Consider the following 19,694-nt stretch of genomic DNA (forward strand, 5'->3'; position numbering starts at 1 on the left):
TGTCAATCGCTTTGCATTTGTTTCACAAAACATATGACACAGTCTTCTCCACCTTTATCTTGTTATTAAACCACGCTTGTACCACCTTCTGGCGGATGTGCAACTTGTGATTATTATTGTCAACTGTTTGTAAATATTGTAATTACTTGTCCTCCCACCAACTACCCATTTTCCTGAAACCACTTATCTTACTCAGGGTCGCGGGGAGTCCGGAGCCTATCCCAGAAGCTATGGGCGCAAGACAGGGAACAACCCAGGATGGGGCAGGAACCCATCACAGGGCACACTCACACACCATACACATTAACATGCACACCTATGGGCAATCTGGTAACTGTATCTGGAGGAAACCCCAGGACGACCCAACTGCAATATAACATACAGTATGATGGTATGAAAAAGCCTGGTGATTGGGCGGGCTAGAGATAGAGATTGGGTGGGGATTAGGAAATAGATAGGGGTAGAAGGTCATGGGACATTAAGGCAATAAATAGTTGTCTCTTGATATACAAATGCAGGCCAGACAATGTAAATGTGCAGAATTTTTGTTATGCTGCTTAGGGTCACAGGGGGCCTGGAGCCTATACCAGACAGCATCGGGCATGAGACAGGGGGCAGCCTGCAGGTCAGCACATGGAAGGGTTAAAACCTACACACACTCTATGGGAAAATTTGAAAGTCAGTTACCCTAATGGGTATCTGACCTGAATACATGATACAGGAATAAAATGCAAACTCCACATACTGGAGGGGGGGGGGGTTAAATACCTAACCCTTGGGAGGTGCAAGGCAACAGTGCTAGTCACTGTGCCCTCATGATATGGGAGGCGGGATTATAAATTCATTTAAGTACATGAAGCAAAATCATCTTTAAAAACTTATGAAAGTTAGGGGAGGCACTGTATGGCAACTTGTTTTACCATAACTAAAAAGCTTTCAAATTACACTTAAGCAAATGAGCTAGTGCAATTCAAGGTCATATACAACGGTAAACTTACCGAGTTTCTCACTTAGTATTCTGCGAACAGATGGCCATACACCATTGAATTATGCCAGTCGTTGCATAATTAAAAGGTAAACTGTACATCACAATCACACAGATCTAAGCAAAGTCAAAAAGCACCGCTCTTCATTGATGAGGCCCAGCGCAGTCCAGCTTTCAGTGGTGTACTCCTCTGCTCAGAGAAATATTCAGAAACAGAAATAGTGTACACATTAAAGAGGGGAAGTGAATGAGACAAGGAAAATGATCTTTTTTGGAGGCATTCATTGAAAGGATGAAGATCTGAGCAGCAGAATACTAATGAGTTTGCCTGAAAAGCACACTGGAGCCTTTTTAGTGAAATATTCTGTCTGTACGCCGAACAGAAGCACTTCAGCGTACAGTTGCAGGTACTTCAGCATAAATGGGGGATTTCAGAAAGTGCTTTTATTTCACATACTGGCTCTAAGGAGAAATAGATGGGATCGAATCACCTTGACAAGGGCCACTGATCAACCGTTGCCTTGAGATATGCAAGCAGAGCAACTATTGTTTATGTCAAAAAATGAATGTTGAGATTACATTACTCACTTTCAGCATTTCGAAATTAAAGATATTACTGATATAGTTGCAGAGGAAAATGTCAATAGAATTTTTGCTTGAAATGCATTTTATTTGTCTGTTCGTTCAAGTTCAGTCACCAGCTTCCTTTGCTTATTCTTAACCCTGCACCAATTTCCACTGAAATCACCAAAATCATTTCTGTGGATGTGCTCTTTGAATTCCTCTTAGTAAAGGATTACATGCAGGTGACAGAATCATCCCGGCTGTGAACAACCCACTTTCACATTCTGTAGTAAACAGATCTAGCTCTAAACTGAGATATTAATGCAGTGTGAATAATACTACTTGCTGACAGAGTTTTCTGAGATTACTTTTATGTTTTCTGTCAATCAAAAAAAAATCTCATTTAATTAAAGTTAGTAGTAAATAAAAAACTAGCAGAAAATATCCTGTAAAATGGTGAATAAAAGTCAAACCATAATACGGTTTTCTCTTTTTTCTTTACAAATACACTACCATTATATTTCAAACCATGCTTGTTCCACACTTGCCAGTTACTAATAACCACAAGAGACAATTCAGAGAATCCAATAAATGTAAACTATGATTTTTTTTTTTGATTTGGGGAGAAAACCTTCACACACAGAACATATGGCAGGAATCATTACTCATCACCCTGGAGGTGCGAGACCATATTGCTACCTATTGATACTGTCTTCCTTAATTTCCAAAATAAACTATTAAAATATCACTCAGTAATATTGTCCCAGCAGATTACCAATGACAGCCTCAGATCACAGCTTCCAAAGCTTATTGCCAGTTTTATGTAACAATGTTAATTCTTCATTAACTATGTGCTTGCTTACATTTTTTAATGGAGTACATATAGTTATATGCCTATTTACATCTATCCATTACTTTAACAGTTTTTCAAGATTTATTTTGTTTCCTTATTAATAACAGGACATTTGATTGGATAATATACTTTTCTGCAGAGAGATCCCATGGTGGTCTATGAAAAAATGTTTATTTCTCTAGTCTTGAGGAAACACAAAGCTCCTTAAATAAGGTGTTTCTTAATGCTGAAGTAAATTTACAATCCTGCTTTACTTTAAATGAACATTTATTTTAAAATATCACCTATGCAGTATATTAATCTGGAAGTTAATTATTCATAGTCAGTGAGAATGCTAATTTGTATTTGAGATTAATCATGCCATGAAACAAACTTTCACATAACCTGCAATCATGCTTATAGGTGCAATAGTAAGCACCTAAAACGTAATGCATTGTTCATCCATATTTTAAAATGTAACAATTTACAAAAATAAGAATTAGGCTTGGCCTTGATGTCACTCTATAAAACATTTTTAATGAACCCATAATCATAATGAATATGGAGCTACATAATTACTGCATATAATGATGTCTGCATGACTCCACATTTGCCATTTCATATTCAAATAGATTTGGAAGAAGAAGAATACACAAGGAGAAAGAAAGCAAAATGAGGCAGGTTTTATTTCTCCTGAAATCCAAATGACTCCCCAGGAAAGATTTATGAAGGGTCACTAATTACCTGAATTAGCATGCTGTTTTAATAGACAAGTTGCACAGTGGCAGACAGAATTCCTATTGCGCACCTATTTTCTTTATTCCATCGAAGGTAACCAACTTCAAAAACCAACACTTATACTGACATGAAAAAGAAAGTGCTGCTTTTCCCAGGGCTTAAAAATGGGGTTGAGGCCTGCATATGCATCTTCTTCATAGATACGGCAATCATCTGCACTTTCAGGCATAAAATACTGGGAATGAATGAGGAAGCTCATCTGATAGCAGTGCTCACAGCTGTACGGGCCTTTCCCACAGCATATAAACACTTCATTAGAAACAGAGGGAATGGAGAAAAGGGCTCACAACACTGTACCAAAAGCCTGCATTTTCTGTAAGCATTTACTTCAATATACATCAGTTTTGGTCTATAAAATTGTTCCAAATACACAGTACTGCAATATTTCTAAAGACTTTGCTTTAAAAAGCACAGAGGATAAAATGAAGATTACTGACTCCTAATAGTGAGAAAAATGTGTCAAATGTGTATTAGATGGTGTATTAAGGTTCTTTGGGAGAAAAGGTTTTATCACAGTGGATTGATAAGTTGAAGTTCGTTTAGAGGAAACCCCAGTGAATAATGCCGACGGTGCACACAGTGTAGAGCCATGCCGCATTCACCCTGTCCATGTCATGGTCCATGCTACCATTGGACCCCCACATGTCTCACGCTGCATCCAGTCTCTTGAGATTGAAGAACTTGAAAGCCTCCTGAAGACGTGACACAATTTCCATTATGCAAAAAAAAGGGTACAGCCTAGAGCATCTGCGAGACATATGCAAATTTGTTCCAAGAAAATCAAGTAAGGACTGTACTCTCAGAGCCTCATGTACACTACTGATGTACACTACATACCTGGTTTGCTCACCAAGGCCTGGCATTGTACAGTTCATGTATATTAATGTTAATGGGCGGCATGGTGGTGCAGTGGTTAGCACTGTTGCCTCACACTTCTGGGACCCAGGTTCGAGTCTCCGCCTGGGTTACATATGTGTGGAGTTTGCATGTTCTCCCCATGTTGTCGTGGGGTTTCCTCCGGGTACTCCGGTTTCCCCCCACAGTCCAAAAACATGCTGAGGCTGATTGGAGTTTGTAAATTACCCGTAGGTGTGCGTGAATGATGTATGAGTGTGCCCTGCGATGGGCTGGCCCCCCATCCTGGGTTGTTCCCTGCCTCGTGCCCATTACTTCCGGAATGGACTCTGGACCCCCCGCGACCCAGTAGGATAAGCGGTTTGGAAAATGGATGGATGGACATCCATCCATCCAACCGTCCATTTATTTTCCGGAACCACTCACCCCAATCAGGGTCGCAGAGGGTTCAGGGCCTATCCCAGAGGCTACGGGCAAAGGCAGAGAACACAGGATGGGCATGGGGGAAACACGAGCAAGTCGAATTCCGTTGTGGATTTTAACACTTGACATGAATGAACATTATTATCTAACTACCAGGTTGAGAACTATAGTGAAGTCAATAGTGGCTTCACTTTTGTTTGTAGTTGTATATGCGCTACTAATACACCAAGCCCTTTTTGTGTGCTTTCTGATGAAGATAACAGTATCATTATCTTGATTATCTCTATCACTGGTGACTGTCTGTACAGTGCTTGCAGCATCTAATTATCAAACATGACTTGTCACAAGGTGGAAAAAAGGTCAGAACCATCAACACCTGAAGTGCTGATAACACCACCGCGTAGCCTGAAATGAATTCTGTCACAGATCCTCCCGTTTAATGAGCAGATAAAATATTTTAATCCCAGTGTAGGTTCGGTCAAATAAAACACCAAAATAATACTTTTTCATTATGGTAATTAATACGGTTACATACGACCATTATGAGAACCTGGGCAACTTCGACAAGGGCCAAACTGTGATGGTTAGGAAACTGAGTAAGTCCATCTCCAAAACGGCAGGTCTTGTGGGGTGCCTACCAGAAGTGGACAAAGGGAGGCCAACCAGTGAATCAGCGATGGGGTCAAGGGCACCCAGGGCTTATTCATGCGTGTGGGGAGTGAAGACCAGCCCGTCTGAAACAATCCCACAAGAGAGCTACTGTAGCACAAATTTCTTAAAGGTTAATGCTGGCTATGATATAAAGGTGTCAGAACACACAGTGCATCGCAGCTTGATGCGTAAGGGGCTAGACAGCTGCAGACCGGTAGAGCGAAAGCACCTACAATGGGCATGTGAGTGTGGGACTGAACCAAGGAGCAGTGGAACAAGGTGGTTTGGTATGATGAGTTTTTGTGTTACATCATGTACTGTAGATGGCCAGGTGCATGTACACTGTTTACCTGGGGAGGAGATAGCACCAAGATGCACTATGGGAAGAAGGTAAGCAGATGGAGGCAGGGTGATGATTTGTGTAATGTTCTGCTGGGAAACTTTGGTTCCTGGCATTCATGTGGATTTTACTATGACACAGACCACCTACCTATATATAGTTGCAAACCAAGCACACCCCTTCATGGCAATGGTATTCTCCGATGGCAGTGGCCTCTTTCAGCAGGATAATGCTCCCTGCCACACTGCAGGTATTGTTCAGGAATGGTTTGAGGAAAAAGTTCAAGGTGTTGACTTGACATACCCTAATCCAAACTTCAGATAAGGCTCCTTTTGCTTATGTTATACTTAACTAGGATCCAACTTGAAAAATAATGTGCTTCAGCACGATTTTTAAAACTCTTTTGTTTTTTTAAAAGCAGTTAATCTAATATGACTGCACTCACGCCTGTTAAAAACGGAATCTTTGAGTACTTGGAATTACAGACACACCAGGGAAGATGGTGGCACAGGAGGTAGTGCTATAGTTTGGCAACTGTAGGGTTGCAGGTTCGAGCCTTGGTTCCTCTTGACCCCATCTAAATGTCCTTGAGCAAGACACCGAACCCCAAATTGCTCCTGGTGAGCAGGTTGGCACCTTGCATGGCAGCCTCCGCCACCGGTGTGTGAATGAGTGTGTGGATGGGTGAATGTGAGGCATGAAATGTAAAGCGCTTTGAGTACTCGTAGGAGTAGAAAAGCACTGTATAAATGCAGTCCATTTATACCACTAAATCCTCTGTCTCTGCGTGATTCTGCAAGCTTCAGTAACATCACCCACACATTTATCGATCACAGAACACTAATTATAATTGTAATGTACATAATAATTATGTACATACCAACCTAAACCCCACTGAATTAGGAGCAATATTTAAAAGATATAATACAATTAATAAAGTTTTCTGTTTGAGACTTTATTCCACCCCTTATCTGTTCATCTCATAACTACTATCAATGATTTGAATGAGATATTAACGTTTTTGTTCAGTTATATATAAAAGGTTCTCCTAGAAGGACAATGCACAAGCTCTACAATGATTTGAGATGTTATAGCTTTAAGATACAGCACATGCATTTCACTCTAGATAAAAATGCCAGAAAATGAGTTTGTGTGTGATTTTTTATGATTTTCTGTAAAAAAAAAAACCCTTAACCAGCCAGCTCTCATTAATGTTTAAATTACACTGTGAGCTCCCTTAAATCATAGATTTTTATAATTGATTTTATTATGTAGCTGAAAGACACAATTTAAATGTTCATGTCTTTGACCTTATTATCTTACGTCAAAGATGAACATGAACTGCCCTTAACCTCAAAACGTGAATGCACCCGAAACGATACGTCTTGTCATTTCAGAATTTACCGCTTTCAAATTAGATACAAAATAAAAATTGAACAGCAAGTTCTCTTATACCGACAGTAATTAATTGCTTAAAGTGCTGCAAGTTTTCACCCACCACCAAATAAAGCTCTCTTGCACTGACATGTAAACCAAGGTTAGTCCATGCTTAAATTGATGTATGCGTCAATGGAGGCTCAGAAGTCTGTTTTACCCCGAGGTGTCACAGTGGGGCACCGAATCGATGCCCTTGCATGTTAGAAGAACACTGCAGAGATGACCTAAGAGAATAAAAGCTACACTGCATAAGTAATTGCTTTCCTGAGGTTCTTTATCCATGCCGGGAAAAAAAGAATATCTGGATTCCTGTAAACCAGGGGTGTCAAACTCCAGTCCTGGGGGGCCGGAACCCTGTGTAGCTTAGCTCTTTCCCTATTCCACCACAAATGATTTAGCTTATGGGCTCTGTGGTAATTAGCACGGGGAGTTGAATCAGGTGTGTTAAATGAAGGTACGCTGTCACCAGGTAAAGTCTGTTGTGTTCAGTTCTGCTGTCTGATGAACATGTAATCTATGTTTCACAATAAGACAAAAAAAAGACTATAATCAAAGAGGACGTTAGAATTCATCAGACTAGCAGTTATGTTTTATGAAAACTAAGGGAGATTATCCATGGTATTTGAGTGCAGGCAGGAAAAAAAAATATTAATTTGTAATAATGCCTGAATTACTGAACTCATAAAAGTATATAACAATCACAATATTTTTATAAGCTATTTAAACAATTAGCAGCGATAACTACTAACTTGTCGGTAATAGCAATTTGTTTAACATCTTATGAAGACTTCACCTGTGTAAATCCACATGGGTGTAGTTAAGGCCTAATGCAGACGACACCCCAGCGTAAAATGCCCTTTCGGTCAGAAGCTGCTGGGCCCCACCACTTTTCCCATTTTCACATCTGTCTGCCATCAACCACAAAGCTGACAGATGAGATAGTCATCGTGCCATGTGGGCGGACAGTGTTCAGCCTGGCTGCATACATTTGTCTTCAGACCCTGCTCCGCCTGGACTCACCCCTTGCTCTGTGGTACACTGGCAGTTTCTCTCCACCAGTGGAAACATCATGAAAAATTTAATTCTTGCGCAGCAGTATAGAAGTTACTCTGAGAGCAAGAGAGGATTCTGAGGGGGAGCCAGAAACTGCAGCACCCAAAAAAAAATGACAGGCATTACCTTTAAGGTGTCCTCGGCCCAATGTCACAAACCCAGAGGAGATGAAGTTGTGGAAGTCATGGCCTCCGCTCCGGATGCTCTCTTTCGTGTAGTGTCCTCCTAAAAAAACACACACGACAGCATTACGGACAGGGCTCTGCTTCAGACTATACTACATCTGAAGCACTAGGTCCTATTTCCTGAGAGGCTTTAAACTGCTCTGCTGTGGCACGGATCACAGCTGGTAGACAATACATCCATCCATCCATTTTCCAAACCGCTTATCCTACTGGGTCGCGGGGGGTCCGGAGCACGAGGCAGGGAACAACCCAGGATGGGGGGCCAGCCCATCGCAGGGCACACTCACACATGCATTCACTCACACACCATTCACTCACACATGCACACCTACGGGCAATTTAGCAAATCCAATTAACTTCAGCATGTCTTTGGACCGTGGGGGGAAACCGGAGTACCCGGAGAAAACCCCACGACGACATGGGGAGAACATGCAAACTCCGCACACATGTGACCCAGGCAGAGACTCGAACCTGGGACCCATAGGTGTGAGGCAACAGTGCTAACCACTGCACCACCATGTAGACAATACAATTGCTTATAATTTAAAATCACACAGACATGCACAGTGGGTCTTCACCCTAGCCGTAAAGCATAACTGTAAAGCAATGGCTGTTCTCCTTGTGATACTGTAAAAATTGTTTGCGACTTAGAACAAATGAAGGAAATACTAGCAATGTTCCGGATTTCCTTTTTTAAACCAAAGTTTATGCTGAATTAAAATGGCCATTCTCTACACTGTTTACCTTTGATACATGCTGCATATCATACACATATTATATGTGATTTCCTTGAATAGATTAACTTCTTTTGATTTCAGAATTTGAGCTATGATTTTTTAAATTATAAGATATAATCTTTTGTGAATACATAAGGCACTTGTTTTCCTAACAACATGCACCTTTCTTAGTTATCCTAATAAAATAAGTAGCTTTACTTTGGCTGAGAGGCACAAAGAATTTTTGTTAATGCAAAAATTGCAGCTTGAAGATCATAAAACCACAAAAACATAGTGAAAATACACATATAGGCCAACACATTTTCTCAGATTACCTTGTTAAACTTCCTCAAAGGCCTTAAATAACACCGATAAACATCTCAGCCAAGAGCAATTTCCGTAATACCATTGACGTAAATATACACTACTCATGCCACTTTCACAGTTCAGAAAACGCTTTGTTCACACATGACGCACGATTCCAACATCCACTCCTTCATTTTTCAAAACTTTCCAGAAGAACAGATCACACATCCTTCAGTTGATATCTCCACAGACTCCCAGTGAGATTAGTGCTGGGAAGTCTGCACATTAAGAATTTATGGTCTCTGATGCAAGGCCAGAATCATGTCTACACCACGAAGGTCACACTTGCAAAAGGAAAAAAAAAAAAGTGTTGGAGTTAAGGCGTAAAGTCTGATAAACTGAAGAGTTAGTCTTAAAAAACAGTTTTTCTGCTCCAAACACAGCATCTTTGTTTTTTCTCTTAGTTAAAGTGTCAAAATCACATGTGAGATTTAATTTAATCCTGTACCAAGTGCCACAAAATATCACAGACCACACATACACCTGCACTGCATGAGCAGTAAGCATAATCACAGTATATCATCAAGCCAGTATAAAGGATTCTGTGTTATTTACAAGGAACTCCATTCGAAAAGTCAAATGTCCCACACTCCAACAGAAAATAATTAATATAATTCTATAAACTGCAATGCATTTGTGTTTTTACATATTAGTTGATCCCTTTTCTCCAACGCGCTTCAGCAAATCTTACGCAATCAAGTCTTCTGAATCATCAAAAAGTAAGAGCTACGTTACATGTGTGTTTATTATACATTCTCAGGTTCTCCTAAAAATGGCTTTGATGCCCACATTATACCGTATTATCAGTAATGCTAGTGATTTGCCATGGTTGAAGAGCGTAATAATCACAGATAATAAACAGATGATAAAGGGAATGTACATTCATCAAAATGTCAAAAAGGCTGCAAATGGAAGACACAAATAGATACAGCCTTGAGACAGACTATTATGGTTCTTCATTGTTCAACCCCCCATCTCCATTAAAAACAGGTAGAGAGCCTTTTTTGGAGACATTGGCTTACATCCCTGCTCTTCAGACTGCATAGAAAGCCACAAGTCCCACAAAGCATCCTAGGCAGTGCAAGTAGCCCGGTCAGCTATGCAAGTTCTTGAAGGAGCGACGCAAATTCTTAAAATCACACCACAGGATGAAGCTTTGTTCTGTGTGAAATCCAAATGATCATTCTTTTGAAACATGCACAGCTAATATCCACAAAATTATTAATATATGCAACACTGAGCAATATTTGCTTCACCAAAAAAGGAGAAGGTATAATCTAAAAATGCCCATTGGCATAATTCCTTTTAATTAAACTAATTAAATCGTAGTTTAGTAATCCAGCCAATGTTTATGCATGCAGAGCTGATATCTTAAAGCAATGAAAAATAATACATATATACACATGTACAGTACACACACACACATATGTTATAGGAGTTGATTTCTGGAAGCCGAGCAAGGTGTCAAAACATGTAAAACTCAGAGTGCAAAAAACTCCAGCATATGTATTCAGGAAGGAAATCCTTCTCCAGCTTTTCCAAATTAAGTTAATTGTTTTAGCTCCCATTTGCAGTCTCGCTGAGTTCTGCCTATGAAAGTCAGAATTATGTAAAGCTGTTTTCACTGATCTTGCCAGTGGAGTTCGGCCAACCAGTGTGATTCTATGGCAGTGGTCAACTGGTATGAAAGTGTTCAGTTATATAAACACATTCTTACCTAGAAATAGATCACTATATCCACTTTTTAATTTATATTACTTTTTACAATCAACGAAATAATGAATTATTCATCAGAACAGTAGTTCTTTATAATGCACCTTGGGTGATGCCTCAACCGATGATTTATGCAAAGGAAATGTTCTATACTACTTTTTAAACATTAAGGCACAACAGTTTGTATCTCGCAAATAAGTATCTGAACGTCTCAGGGCATATTCACCAAGCGCTTGTAGGACACTTTAACCTTGCGAGACTGTGTGGCTCATTAGGATAGAATTTGCCCATGGTGGAAGGGTTGCCTGGCAGGGTGATATGCTATCGGGCCCTTGAGCAGGGCCCCTAACCCCAGTTTCTCCTGGGGCTGGCTGACCCTGCTGCATCAACTGTACGTCGCACTGGCAAAAAGCATCAGCAAGTTCATGCAATCAAAGATATTTGTCACAGGCAAAAACTGCAATATTGATGTGAGGCTTTAAAGGTGACTGGGGGTATGTTTCCCATGTCCGCTTCAGGGGAACTGTAGGCAGTACTCAGATTCATCACAGAAATACTTAGGCATGTGGGTGGCAGTACTCAGATTCATCACAGAAATACTTAGGCATGTGGGTGGCAGTACTCAGATTCATCACAGAAATACTTAGGCATGTGGGCGGTAATACTCAGATTCATCACAGAAATACTTAGGCATGTGGGTGGCAGTACTCAGATTCATCACAGAAATACTTAGGCATGTGGGCAGTAGTACTCAGATTCATCACAGAAATACTTAGGCATGTGGGTGGTAGTACTCAGATTTATCACTGCAATACTTAAGCATGTGGGTGGTAGTACTCAGATTCATCAATGCAATACTTAAGCATGTGGGTGGTAGTACTCAGATTCATCACTGCAATACTTAAGCATGTGGGTGGTAGTACTCAGATTCATCACTGCAATACTCAGGGATCCATCCACAGGTTTACCTAATATAGACAAATATATCTAAAGAATGTTTAGGCTCTGATTTGATAATGCAAACTTCAGAAGGCAAGAATACACATCCAAATTCACATCCATGTATTAGTTTAGTTATCACAAAAACACAAATACATTTCATGTGCAAACAATCCACTAAAAATAACTATAGTCTATATTGTTTAAGTTTATTTCAATATTTAGGCTTCTTTAAATGATTTACTTAAGTTTCTTTAATGTTTTTTTTAGGATTCATCAGAGTCTCAATAACGTAACTGCGTTGTAAAATACACAAGGATGACAAATTCCGAAATGTCTGCAGAAGTATAACATATTTTGACCATGCATAATAAAATATGAATACTTTATTAATTTGTGGGTTAGTGCAAGGCTATTGCACAATATCTATTCTTTATGCTTAGTCTGTTTAATCGCTGGTGCTGTTCTTTCTGTAATGGAATGTCAGAAGAATACTGTAAAATTTTTACAGGCTGCATACTTTTTCCATATAAATTCTGTATCAAAAGAACATCTCTAAAAGAAACACCGGAAGTTATTCTGTTATATGTCTGTTCACTATCATACTGCCTGACCAGAAGCCAGTGCAGTACTCTGGATTACATGCCACTGTCAGAGGTCCTGTACTCATTCTCTATGAAGTATGCACCCACGACATCAGTGTGTATTGACTATAATCAATACTACGATAGACTGCCCTGTGCTCACCGATTGTTACCAATTATTAACCTTAAGTGGAATCTGATGCAGTGCCATGCGTATATAACAAAGGGATTTTTCCCCCAAGTATTCATAAATAGATTAGTTCAAACAAAAGTAATCCATAAATGATAAAGTAATGCTTAGCTACATACTGTCTGATGTAATCACTATAGAATTGCACTGGAAATTAAGAGAAACTGCACAAAGTAATACATGACGCCATGTTCAGTCTCTGGGGACAGATCAAATGTTGCAAAACCTGAGAGCATGACTCTCCCCTCTCATCTAGTCATTCTACACAAATATCACATACAGTACTTCCACCATTAGACCTCACCATGGTTTGAGAATTACAATATCTACTTGGGCCTTGTTTCCTGTTATGCTGCCATGTGCCAGGTACGAAGGCCAGGCTTTCATGCAATTAGCTTAATATGCAGTTTGCTTGGACAAATCTGATGATTACTGGGTGGTGAAAAAGATTATTTGGAAGCTGTGCATTTGTACGTTGCACAGCTGCCAAGAAAGCAAGCATGAGCATATACACAATCATATGAAGAGGCCACGTCAGAGCAGATGTGTGGGAATCTACTTGAGAGTGTTGAACAAAATAGAAGCTGTTGGCCTGCAACTCAACACTTGATGGTTCACCAATGGAGATCCCTTACGTAACAGTACTATGACATTACACCTCAGATGGCCTGAACTTCATCAGAATTCAAAAAAGGCAAAACTTTGTTATGGATAATAGGGTGCATAAAAGGAAGAGTGTAAATCTCAACCAATATACTGTACTGTCACACAAACATGTTAATTACTATATATGACCATAATGTAAATCAGTCTCTTTTTCTTAACATTTTCTCTGACAAATACACTTACCATGGTTGGACTTTGATTTATGAACTGGAGTGTAGTGGTTTTTTGACGATGTTCGAACAGGCGTGTTTTCTTTGGGTGTGCCATCCATTGCTGCGATATTTTCCCGCTCATATTGAGATATTGGAATTGGTCCTTGTTGCCTTAAAATGTCGGCAAGGGCTCTGAAAACAGCAAAAAAATGAAGGGAAAAAAAACTGTAAAACTGATAAAATATCTGCTTTTTCACACAACCAGACACAGACTGACATACATAAAGCGTTCTGTACACGACACTTCTTGGCAGAAAATTTGAATGGTTGAATCCATTGGGCTTTTTACGATTTTTATTTTTTCCGACAGCTCTTCAAACAGATGCCAGTAAAATGTTAATCATAATCACAGTTGTAAATGAGCTGAACTTCAAAATATTTTCTGTCAGGACCACGCCAAGTGCAGATGGAACAAACCTTCAGGGACTACAAAGCACAAAAGCCATGCATCATGTAGGCAAAACACATTTATTCATTCTGCTCCTGGTTTTCAGTTGGAAATTAAATTACTTTTGCTGCAGATGCCAGGCTAAAGCTCAGCACTGCAGAAACATCAGCGACCTCAATTTAAACTGGTAATTTTGTTACTCTAATTGTCTTGTCTGGATTGCGAGAACCGTAGTGTTATAGTGTTACTACTTTAGAAAAATGTCACTGTCATCTTATTAAAATAACCAAAACAAAGCCCTCGTCTTCACAAGATCGGGTATGATATTAGGAATACATATTAACAGCCTTCTCAGTCCAGACTGGTGAGATTGATTTTAATAGCATGTCCTCAGATTTAGGCATCCTGATTTCTAATATTTCAGTCTACTACTTTAACTTTTGTAGGGAGCAAATCAATTTGGGATTTTGGGTAACCTATTATTTTGAGACTATCCAAGGTTTCATTTGCTATTTTAAATGCTACACCTACGTATGTAAATTCGCAATTAAATGGCATTCCAATGAAGATATATCACTTTTCTGTAGTATACGTATTATTTATCTCAGTCTGTGAAATGGGCCCTGCAATAATTATGCGTATTTGGAAAAGCACAAGCACCCATTTCTTGCACTCTACATTTTGGTCTGTCACAACAGCCCAAATACTCACTCAAATCAAGAAATATCATGTACAAAAGACATTTAAGGGATGCAACCAGCCTGATAATCAAGGTACGTGACAATAAAATGTTCAGATTTGTTTCTGTTGTGCAATTGTGGGAAGGAACATAACATCCATCTTGCTGGCAATGCTCAGCAGTTCCAAAACGCAGTGATTCCTAACAGACATTTCATTGGAAAATGTGCAGAATATTCAGCTGCGCTGCATATTGTAGGCTATATTGCATACAAACCTTTAAATATTAAGTGTAATTATATTTACAGTTCAGTCCAAAAATACTTCAAATTGAAAATCTGCTTTCTAATTTAGTTGAATTTGTTCCCTACTTTGATGTGAATTTGTTGAAAGAACATTCATAATTTTACTGGCTAAGTGGCTAAAGGGACAACATTTTAAATATACCTATTAATTCCTGATCATTTGCTTATGGCTCAAAAATAAGAATTATCATTTGACTAATCTGAGAGTTTTTTTTTTAATTCTGGAAATTAATTCATTGATTGACTGAGAACTCAGTAAAGGCTTTTGCTTGATACCAAGTAGTTTATCAGTGGTGTCATACCCTTAGTGTTATTCATTGTCTCAACACTTCAGCGATAAACATATTGTTGTAATGGGATCTGCATCTGTACATGCAGGCTAAAATGTCACTAATTTTGTTATCTGTTTCTGAAAAGGTCCATTGACTGTATCTGACCTAAGATAAAATGTAAGGTACCATCCAGACAAAGTTTATGAAGTACCTCGAGTGTTTGAAATGAACTGCTAGTTTGTATTGTCTGGGATTGGTCTACCTTCTTGCAGGGATGTATGTAGATCCTTATTATGAAGACGAAAATGTATTATGCATGATATTTATGTGTAAGAGAGACAGTTTGTACATTCAGGTCAAATTATTGCAGTAGGTCTAGCTGAACAATGTTACAAGGCAAAAAATTCTCTTTCCTAAACAATCTACTGAAGGAGTAATGTACACTGAAGTTCTCATGTAAGATATAATAATCAAGTGACAAACTATAAATGTTGTGGTTTTCTATGTTTTGATAATTTGTTTTTCGTTGTTTTCACCTTACAACCACTGTATTCTACTTACCTTCCTACACTGGTTCCCTTTGGCTACTTTCATCTAGATAAAATAAAGCTTGTTTCCTACAAATCAAATGGAATTTCATTTTCCTCATTGTTATTCTGTGGTTTGCTGCTACCAATGATGTTAACTTTGGTCTTTTGTTTGTGCTGAAGTGTTAATCAGTCAGTGTTCTTTTATACACTGGCAGAGTTTGGGGTGGGGGGGGGGGGCAGGGCAAGCACTACTCCTCCTAGTTGCCCCCCAAGACCAACACTGCACGCGTTCTGCACTGGTGCTTTGCAGTGTGGTAGCGTTCTACAGGCTGACAAAATAATAGGTTATTGTGCAACACATCCATGCATTAACGCATATGGACGCAGTTCTTTTTGACTCCTCAAGACTGAACATCAAACTCCACTTACACTTTTTAATATATTTCCTCAGTAACATCAGTAACATTACAAAACAAATGATAAATCTGAACTCTTGCTTCATATATAGCTCCATAGTAGAGAAGTAGTCTTTTCTATTTTATGAATATTAACTATCGTAATACGTATTAATATAATCTGTATTTGAACTTGTACTCATTATTTACCCACTTGGCTAAAATGGTCAAAATGGTTGAAATCAAAAAAGGATTAAAAAGAAAGTAATCATTAAGAAACTGAGGACAGATTAAATTGGACTGTACGGATAATGCATATTATTAGATAAGACATACAAGTATTTGAAGTTCTACAAGCACATCTTCAGCTTCAAAATGATTATAGATGATTTGCAGCCATAATATGTGTTCAGTCTTGCCATGATATACACAAGCAGAAGTATTTTGAGAACCATACATAAATAAACAAACAAACAAATATATGCACATTATGAACTGTGTAATCATTTACCTAATTCTAGCATGGGCATCCATTTTCAGTGTTAACCGGAATATATTTGCATGTTAAAGCCAGCCCCAGCACATGCAGTACTTCAAAGGGAAAGGTATAATTCTTCGTCTTTGGAAATCAGTATTTTCCCAGTTATATTTCACACAGAAGTGTGTCTACTGTAAATACTGTACAGTATATGCATTTAATAGGTTCAACTAAACATATTTCCTCTATGAGGAAAGTTTCAAATGTAAGTGTTGATTAGGGCGAATGTCATTGTTGGATTGATAAGTGAAGGATACATTTGTAATGCAAGGGCGAAAGAGTGTGTTTGATATTGGGGAAGATAATCGTTTTAATATTGAGGCCCATTTTTTTAGGGGGGGGAGGTGAAGTCAAATTAAATATGGCGTTGGGCGGGGGGGCTATATATCACTATACTAAGGTATACACTTTGATCAGAGTGTTGATTCATTATGGTTATGACGCAGCATTGGTATGACTTATTATAGCAAAACTTATGAAAAACATTTAGTATTGCCGTCAAATTCTGTCACCCAGCAAAATGATTCATGTGCATGCTGTCTGCATTAATAGGCCTACATTTGCTAAAATGTTTAAGAAAAAATTTACATAAACCGTGTAGAAAAGGGAGCCAAGAATGACGACAGACATATGTTGACCAAGAAAGACGGAATCAGTCTGTGTATAAATTGCAAATACCTGCTTACCTGTGAATATTCATTTCCTGAGGGGGTTGTGTTGATTTATCATAAGCAACTTTTGCAGAAACTCCCAAGACTATGATGAAAGCAATTACCCCACAGGTTATGTAGACTGTTGTATTCGTTTGAACCATCTTTGGATCAACTGTTGGTATAGGGGAAGGGGGCAGAGTTTTGATCCAGTCCGGTGACTTGTCATTGGTACAAGTTCTCTGATCTAAGCGATTCCCTTTAAATTGACAACAGAATCGAAGAAAACAACTTCCACAACAGTAACGGTGGTCAGTGTTATTGCATTCAAATTCTTTATCAAACTGTCCGCTCACGTCATAATAACCAAGGCATGTTTCATGATTGCCTGTAGTTGGTGGCTGGATCTGCGCGACTCTCCGTGTAGCTGCTGGAGGAACAGCAGTACTGTTCACCTCCTTCGCCTTCTGAGTCCGTTTGGGAACGTTTCTAATCTTCTTGTCTGTTGCTGCACAATGCACGTTCAAAGGGTCAAAGTATAAATATAGGAGGAGAAGAAGGAGGTATTGTATACCCATGTCTTGACAGTTCTTTTCTGGTGCACCTTTTCTACTTTGCTCCTTTTCTTTTTATTGACTTTTCTTCACACGCAAATTTTATGGTTTAATCCTCTCCGGTCACCATAACCCTGACAAACGAGTCTTGCGCTATCCTTCAGTTGTTCATTTCCGTCCTTGTTCCCGCTGCACACTACTGGATTTTTCAGTGGATGAAGGAAGACCGCTTCTGCCACCCGTCAGCTTCGGCAGGAAAATTATGCGAGGCATTTTATATATTTCTTCTATTCTCTTGTTCTTTTCACTCGAGCACACAGCATATCTTTAATATGAATTCTTTTAACTCGACGTTAATGCTGCCGCCGTATGTTTCTGATAGACCGGCATTCATGACAACTATCTTTATTCTGCAAGCTGCACATCTTGTGAATGTGAAGTTGTCCTAGAGAAGGCAGGGAATCCACACAAAATGCGATTAATCACCTTTTTAGGAATACACTATACGAATAGGCTACACTAAAGAAATGAAATTCTTAGAAAAGCACTTTTAAGTAATTTAATGTCTGGTAAACATCGATGTGCTGTTTTATGATTATTCGGTAATTTTCCGATGTATTTCACTTCAGACGGGACTGTTAAAATACTAAAGATGAACCGTACATTTTCAAAAAAAATATATTGCATGCTTCTGGAATCACACTGAACACAAAAGCATACCCGTTTGTCAATTCTGCTTTCGTTATAAATGTTTCCGTCTCTCGTGCTGCAGTCACAAATTGGACGGATTTATCATTTGGCTTTTATGTGCAGTGGATCTTTCACAATACGAACATAGAAACTTGTAAGTTCACTATAGACGTTTGATATACGTTGGGTATATATAAATGCCCATCACGGAATATACACGTGCTCGGTAATATCCAACTACAAAGATAAAACTTAAAATTATAAATATGAAATGCATACAGACGATAAAACAGAAGAAGAGAATATGCGATTACAGTTAATAAAATATATGCAAGCTAATCAATATCTGCATAAAAAATTTATAATAAAATTCTTAAGTTTAGAGGGAATTAAATGCAGCACATATTTTACAGTTACCATATGGAAGAGCATGCAGTAATACATTTCTCTTCCTGAAGATGACTTACCGGGTATTTCCTATTCCAGCTGTTCACTCTTTCAGTTCGGGGACTGAATGGATAGGATGGATTTCAGTGTTCGGCAAGAGAGCCCACGAAGGTCCGCCCCCGTCGATGACTTTAACATCGGCAGCAGCGTCACTAATACACCGGCAACCAGCTAATTACAAATCACTCTCCTACAACAGCGCAACTGGTTATTGTTATTAGTTGCACTTAGCACCCAGGTACTCATGCCATTGCATTAGCAAGGTCCCCTTTTGGTGTCTTTTGGTGGGCTGTTATTGCACTCTTCCATGCAACATTCCCTCAGTCCTAAAAGCTAAATCACGTCCGCATAAACGCAATTAGGTTACATAAAACTTTATGCTGATCTTTATTCAGTAAAATCAATCAATTTGACTCATATTTAAAGCACAATTAAGGACTAAGATTGGAAAATAAGGATCTGTAAACTGTAATATTCAAAATGCTAACCGTTGACTATATCTTAATTGTACCTTGATGTAACTCAAACAAATTTGCTGTTCTGACTTTAGCACACTTTTATTCGTAATTATACTACATTAGAACATCTAATTTGTGATTAGAAGTAGAACCATTTCTTTAACATTCTTTTGAAGAGCTTACACTTGGATTACACTTACACTTGGACGTAGGCAACATAAAGCTATTCCCTTTGTCTCCACCCCTTTTTTTTATCTCTGGAGAAGCTAGCGCATTAAAG

General features: G+C 38.8%; 1 protein-coding gene across 3 annotated transcripts in view; it reads right to left on the reverse strand.

Annotated features, from left to right (window-relative positions):
- LOC125741804 (protein shisa-6) overlaps positions 1–19,026 on the reverse strand; it is a 67,612-nt gene extending 48,586 nt beyond the window's left edge. For all 3 annotated transcript variants that reach the window (XM_049013166.1, XM_049013165.1, XM_049013164.1), the window contains exons 1-4: positions 18,977–19,026; positions 17,302–18,264; positions 13,481–13,641; positions 8,065–8,163 (exon numbers count right to left, since the gene is read on the reverse strand). In XM_049013166.1, the coding sequence (XP_048869123.1) occupies positions 8,065–8,163; positions 13,481–13,641; positions 17,302–17,843 (802 nt within the window). In that variant the 5' untranslated portion in view covers positions 17,844–18,264; positions 18,977–19,026. The remainder of the gene's footprint in view (positions 1–8,064; positions 8,164–13,480; positions 13,642–17,301; positions 18,265–18,976) is intronic.
- Positions 19,027–19,694: the final 668 nt, after the last annotated feature.

The sequence above is a fragment of the Brienomyrus brachyistius genome, chromosome 5 (genome assembly GCF_023856365.1).
Source record: "Brienomyrus brachyistius isolate T26 chromosome 5, BBRACH_0.4, whole genome shotgun sequence".
Classification (NCBI taxonomy): Eukaryota; Metazoa; Chordata; class Actinopteri; order Osteoglossiformes; family Mormyridae; genus Brienomyrus; species Brienomyrus brachyistius.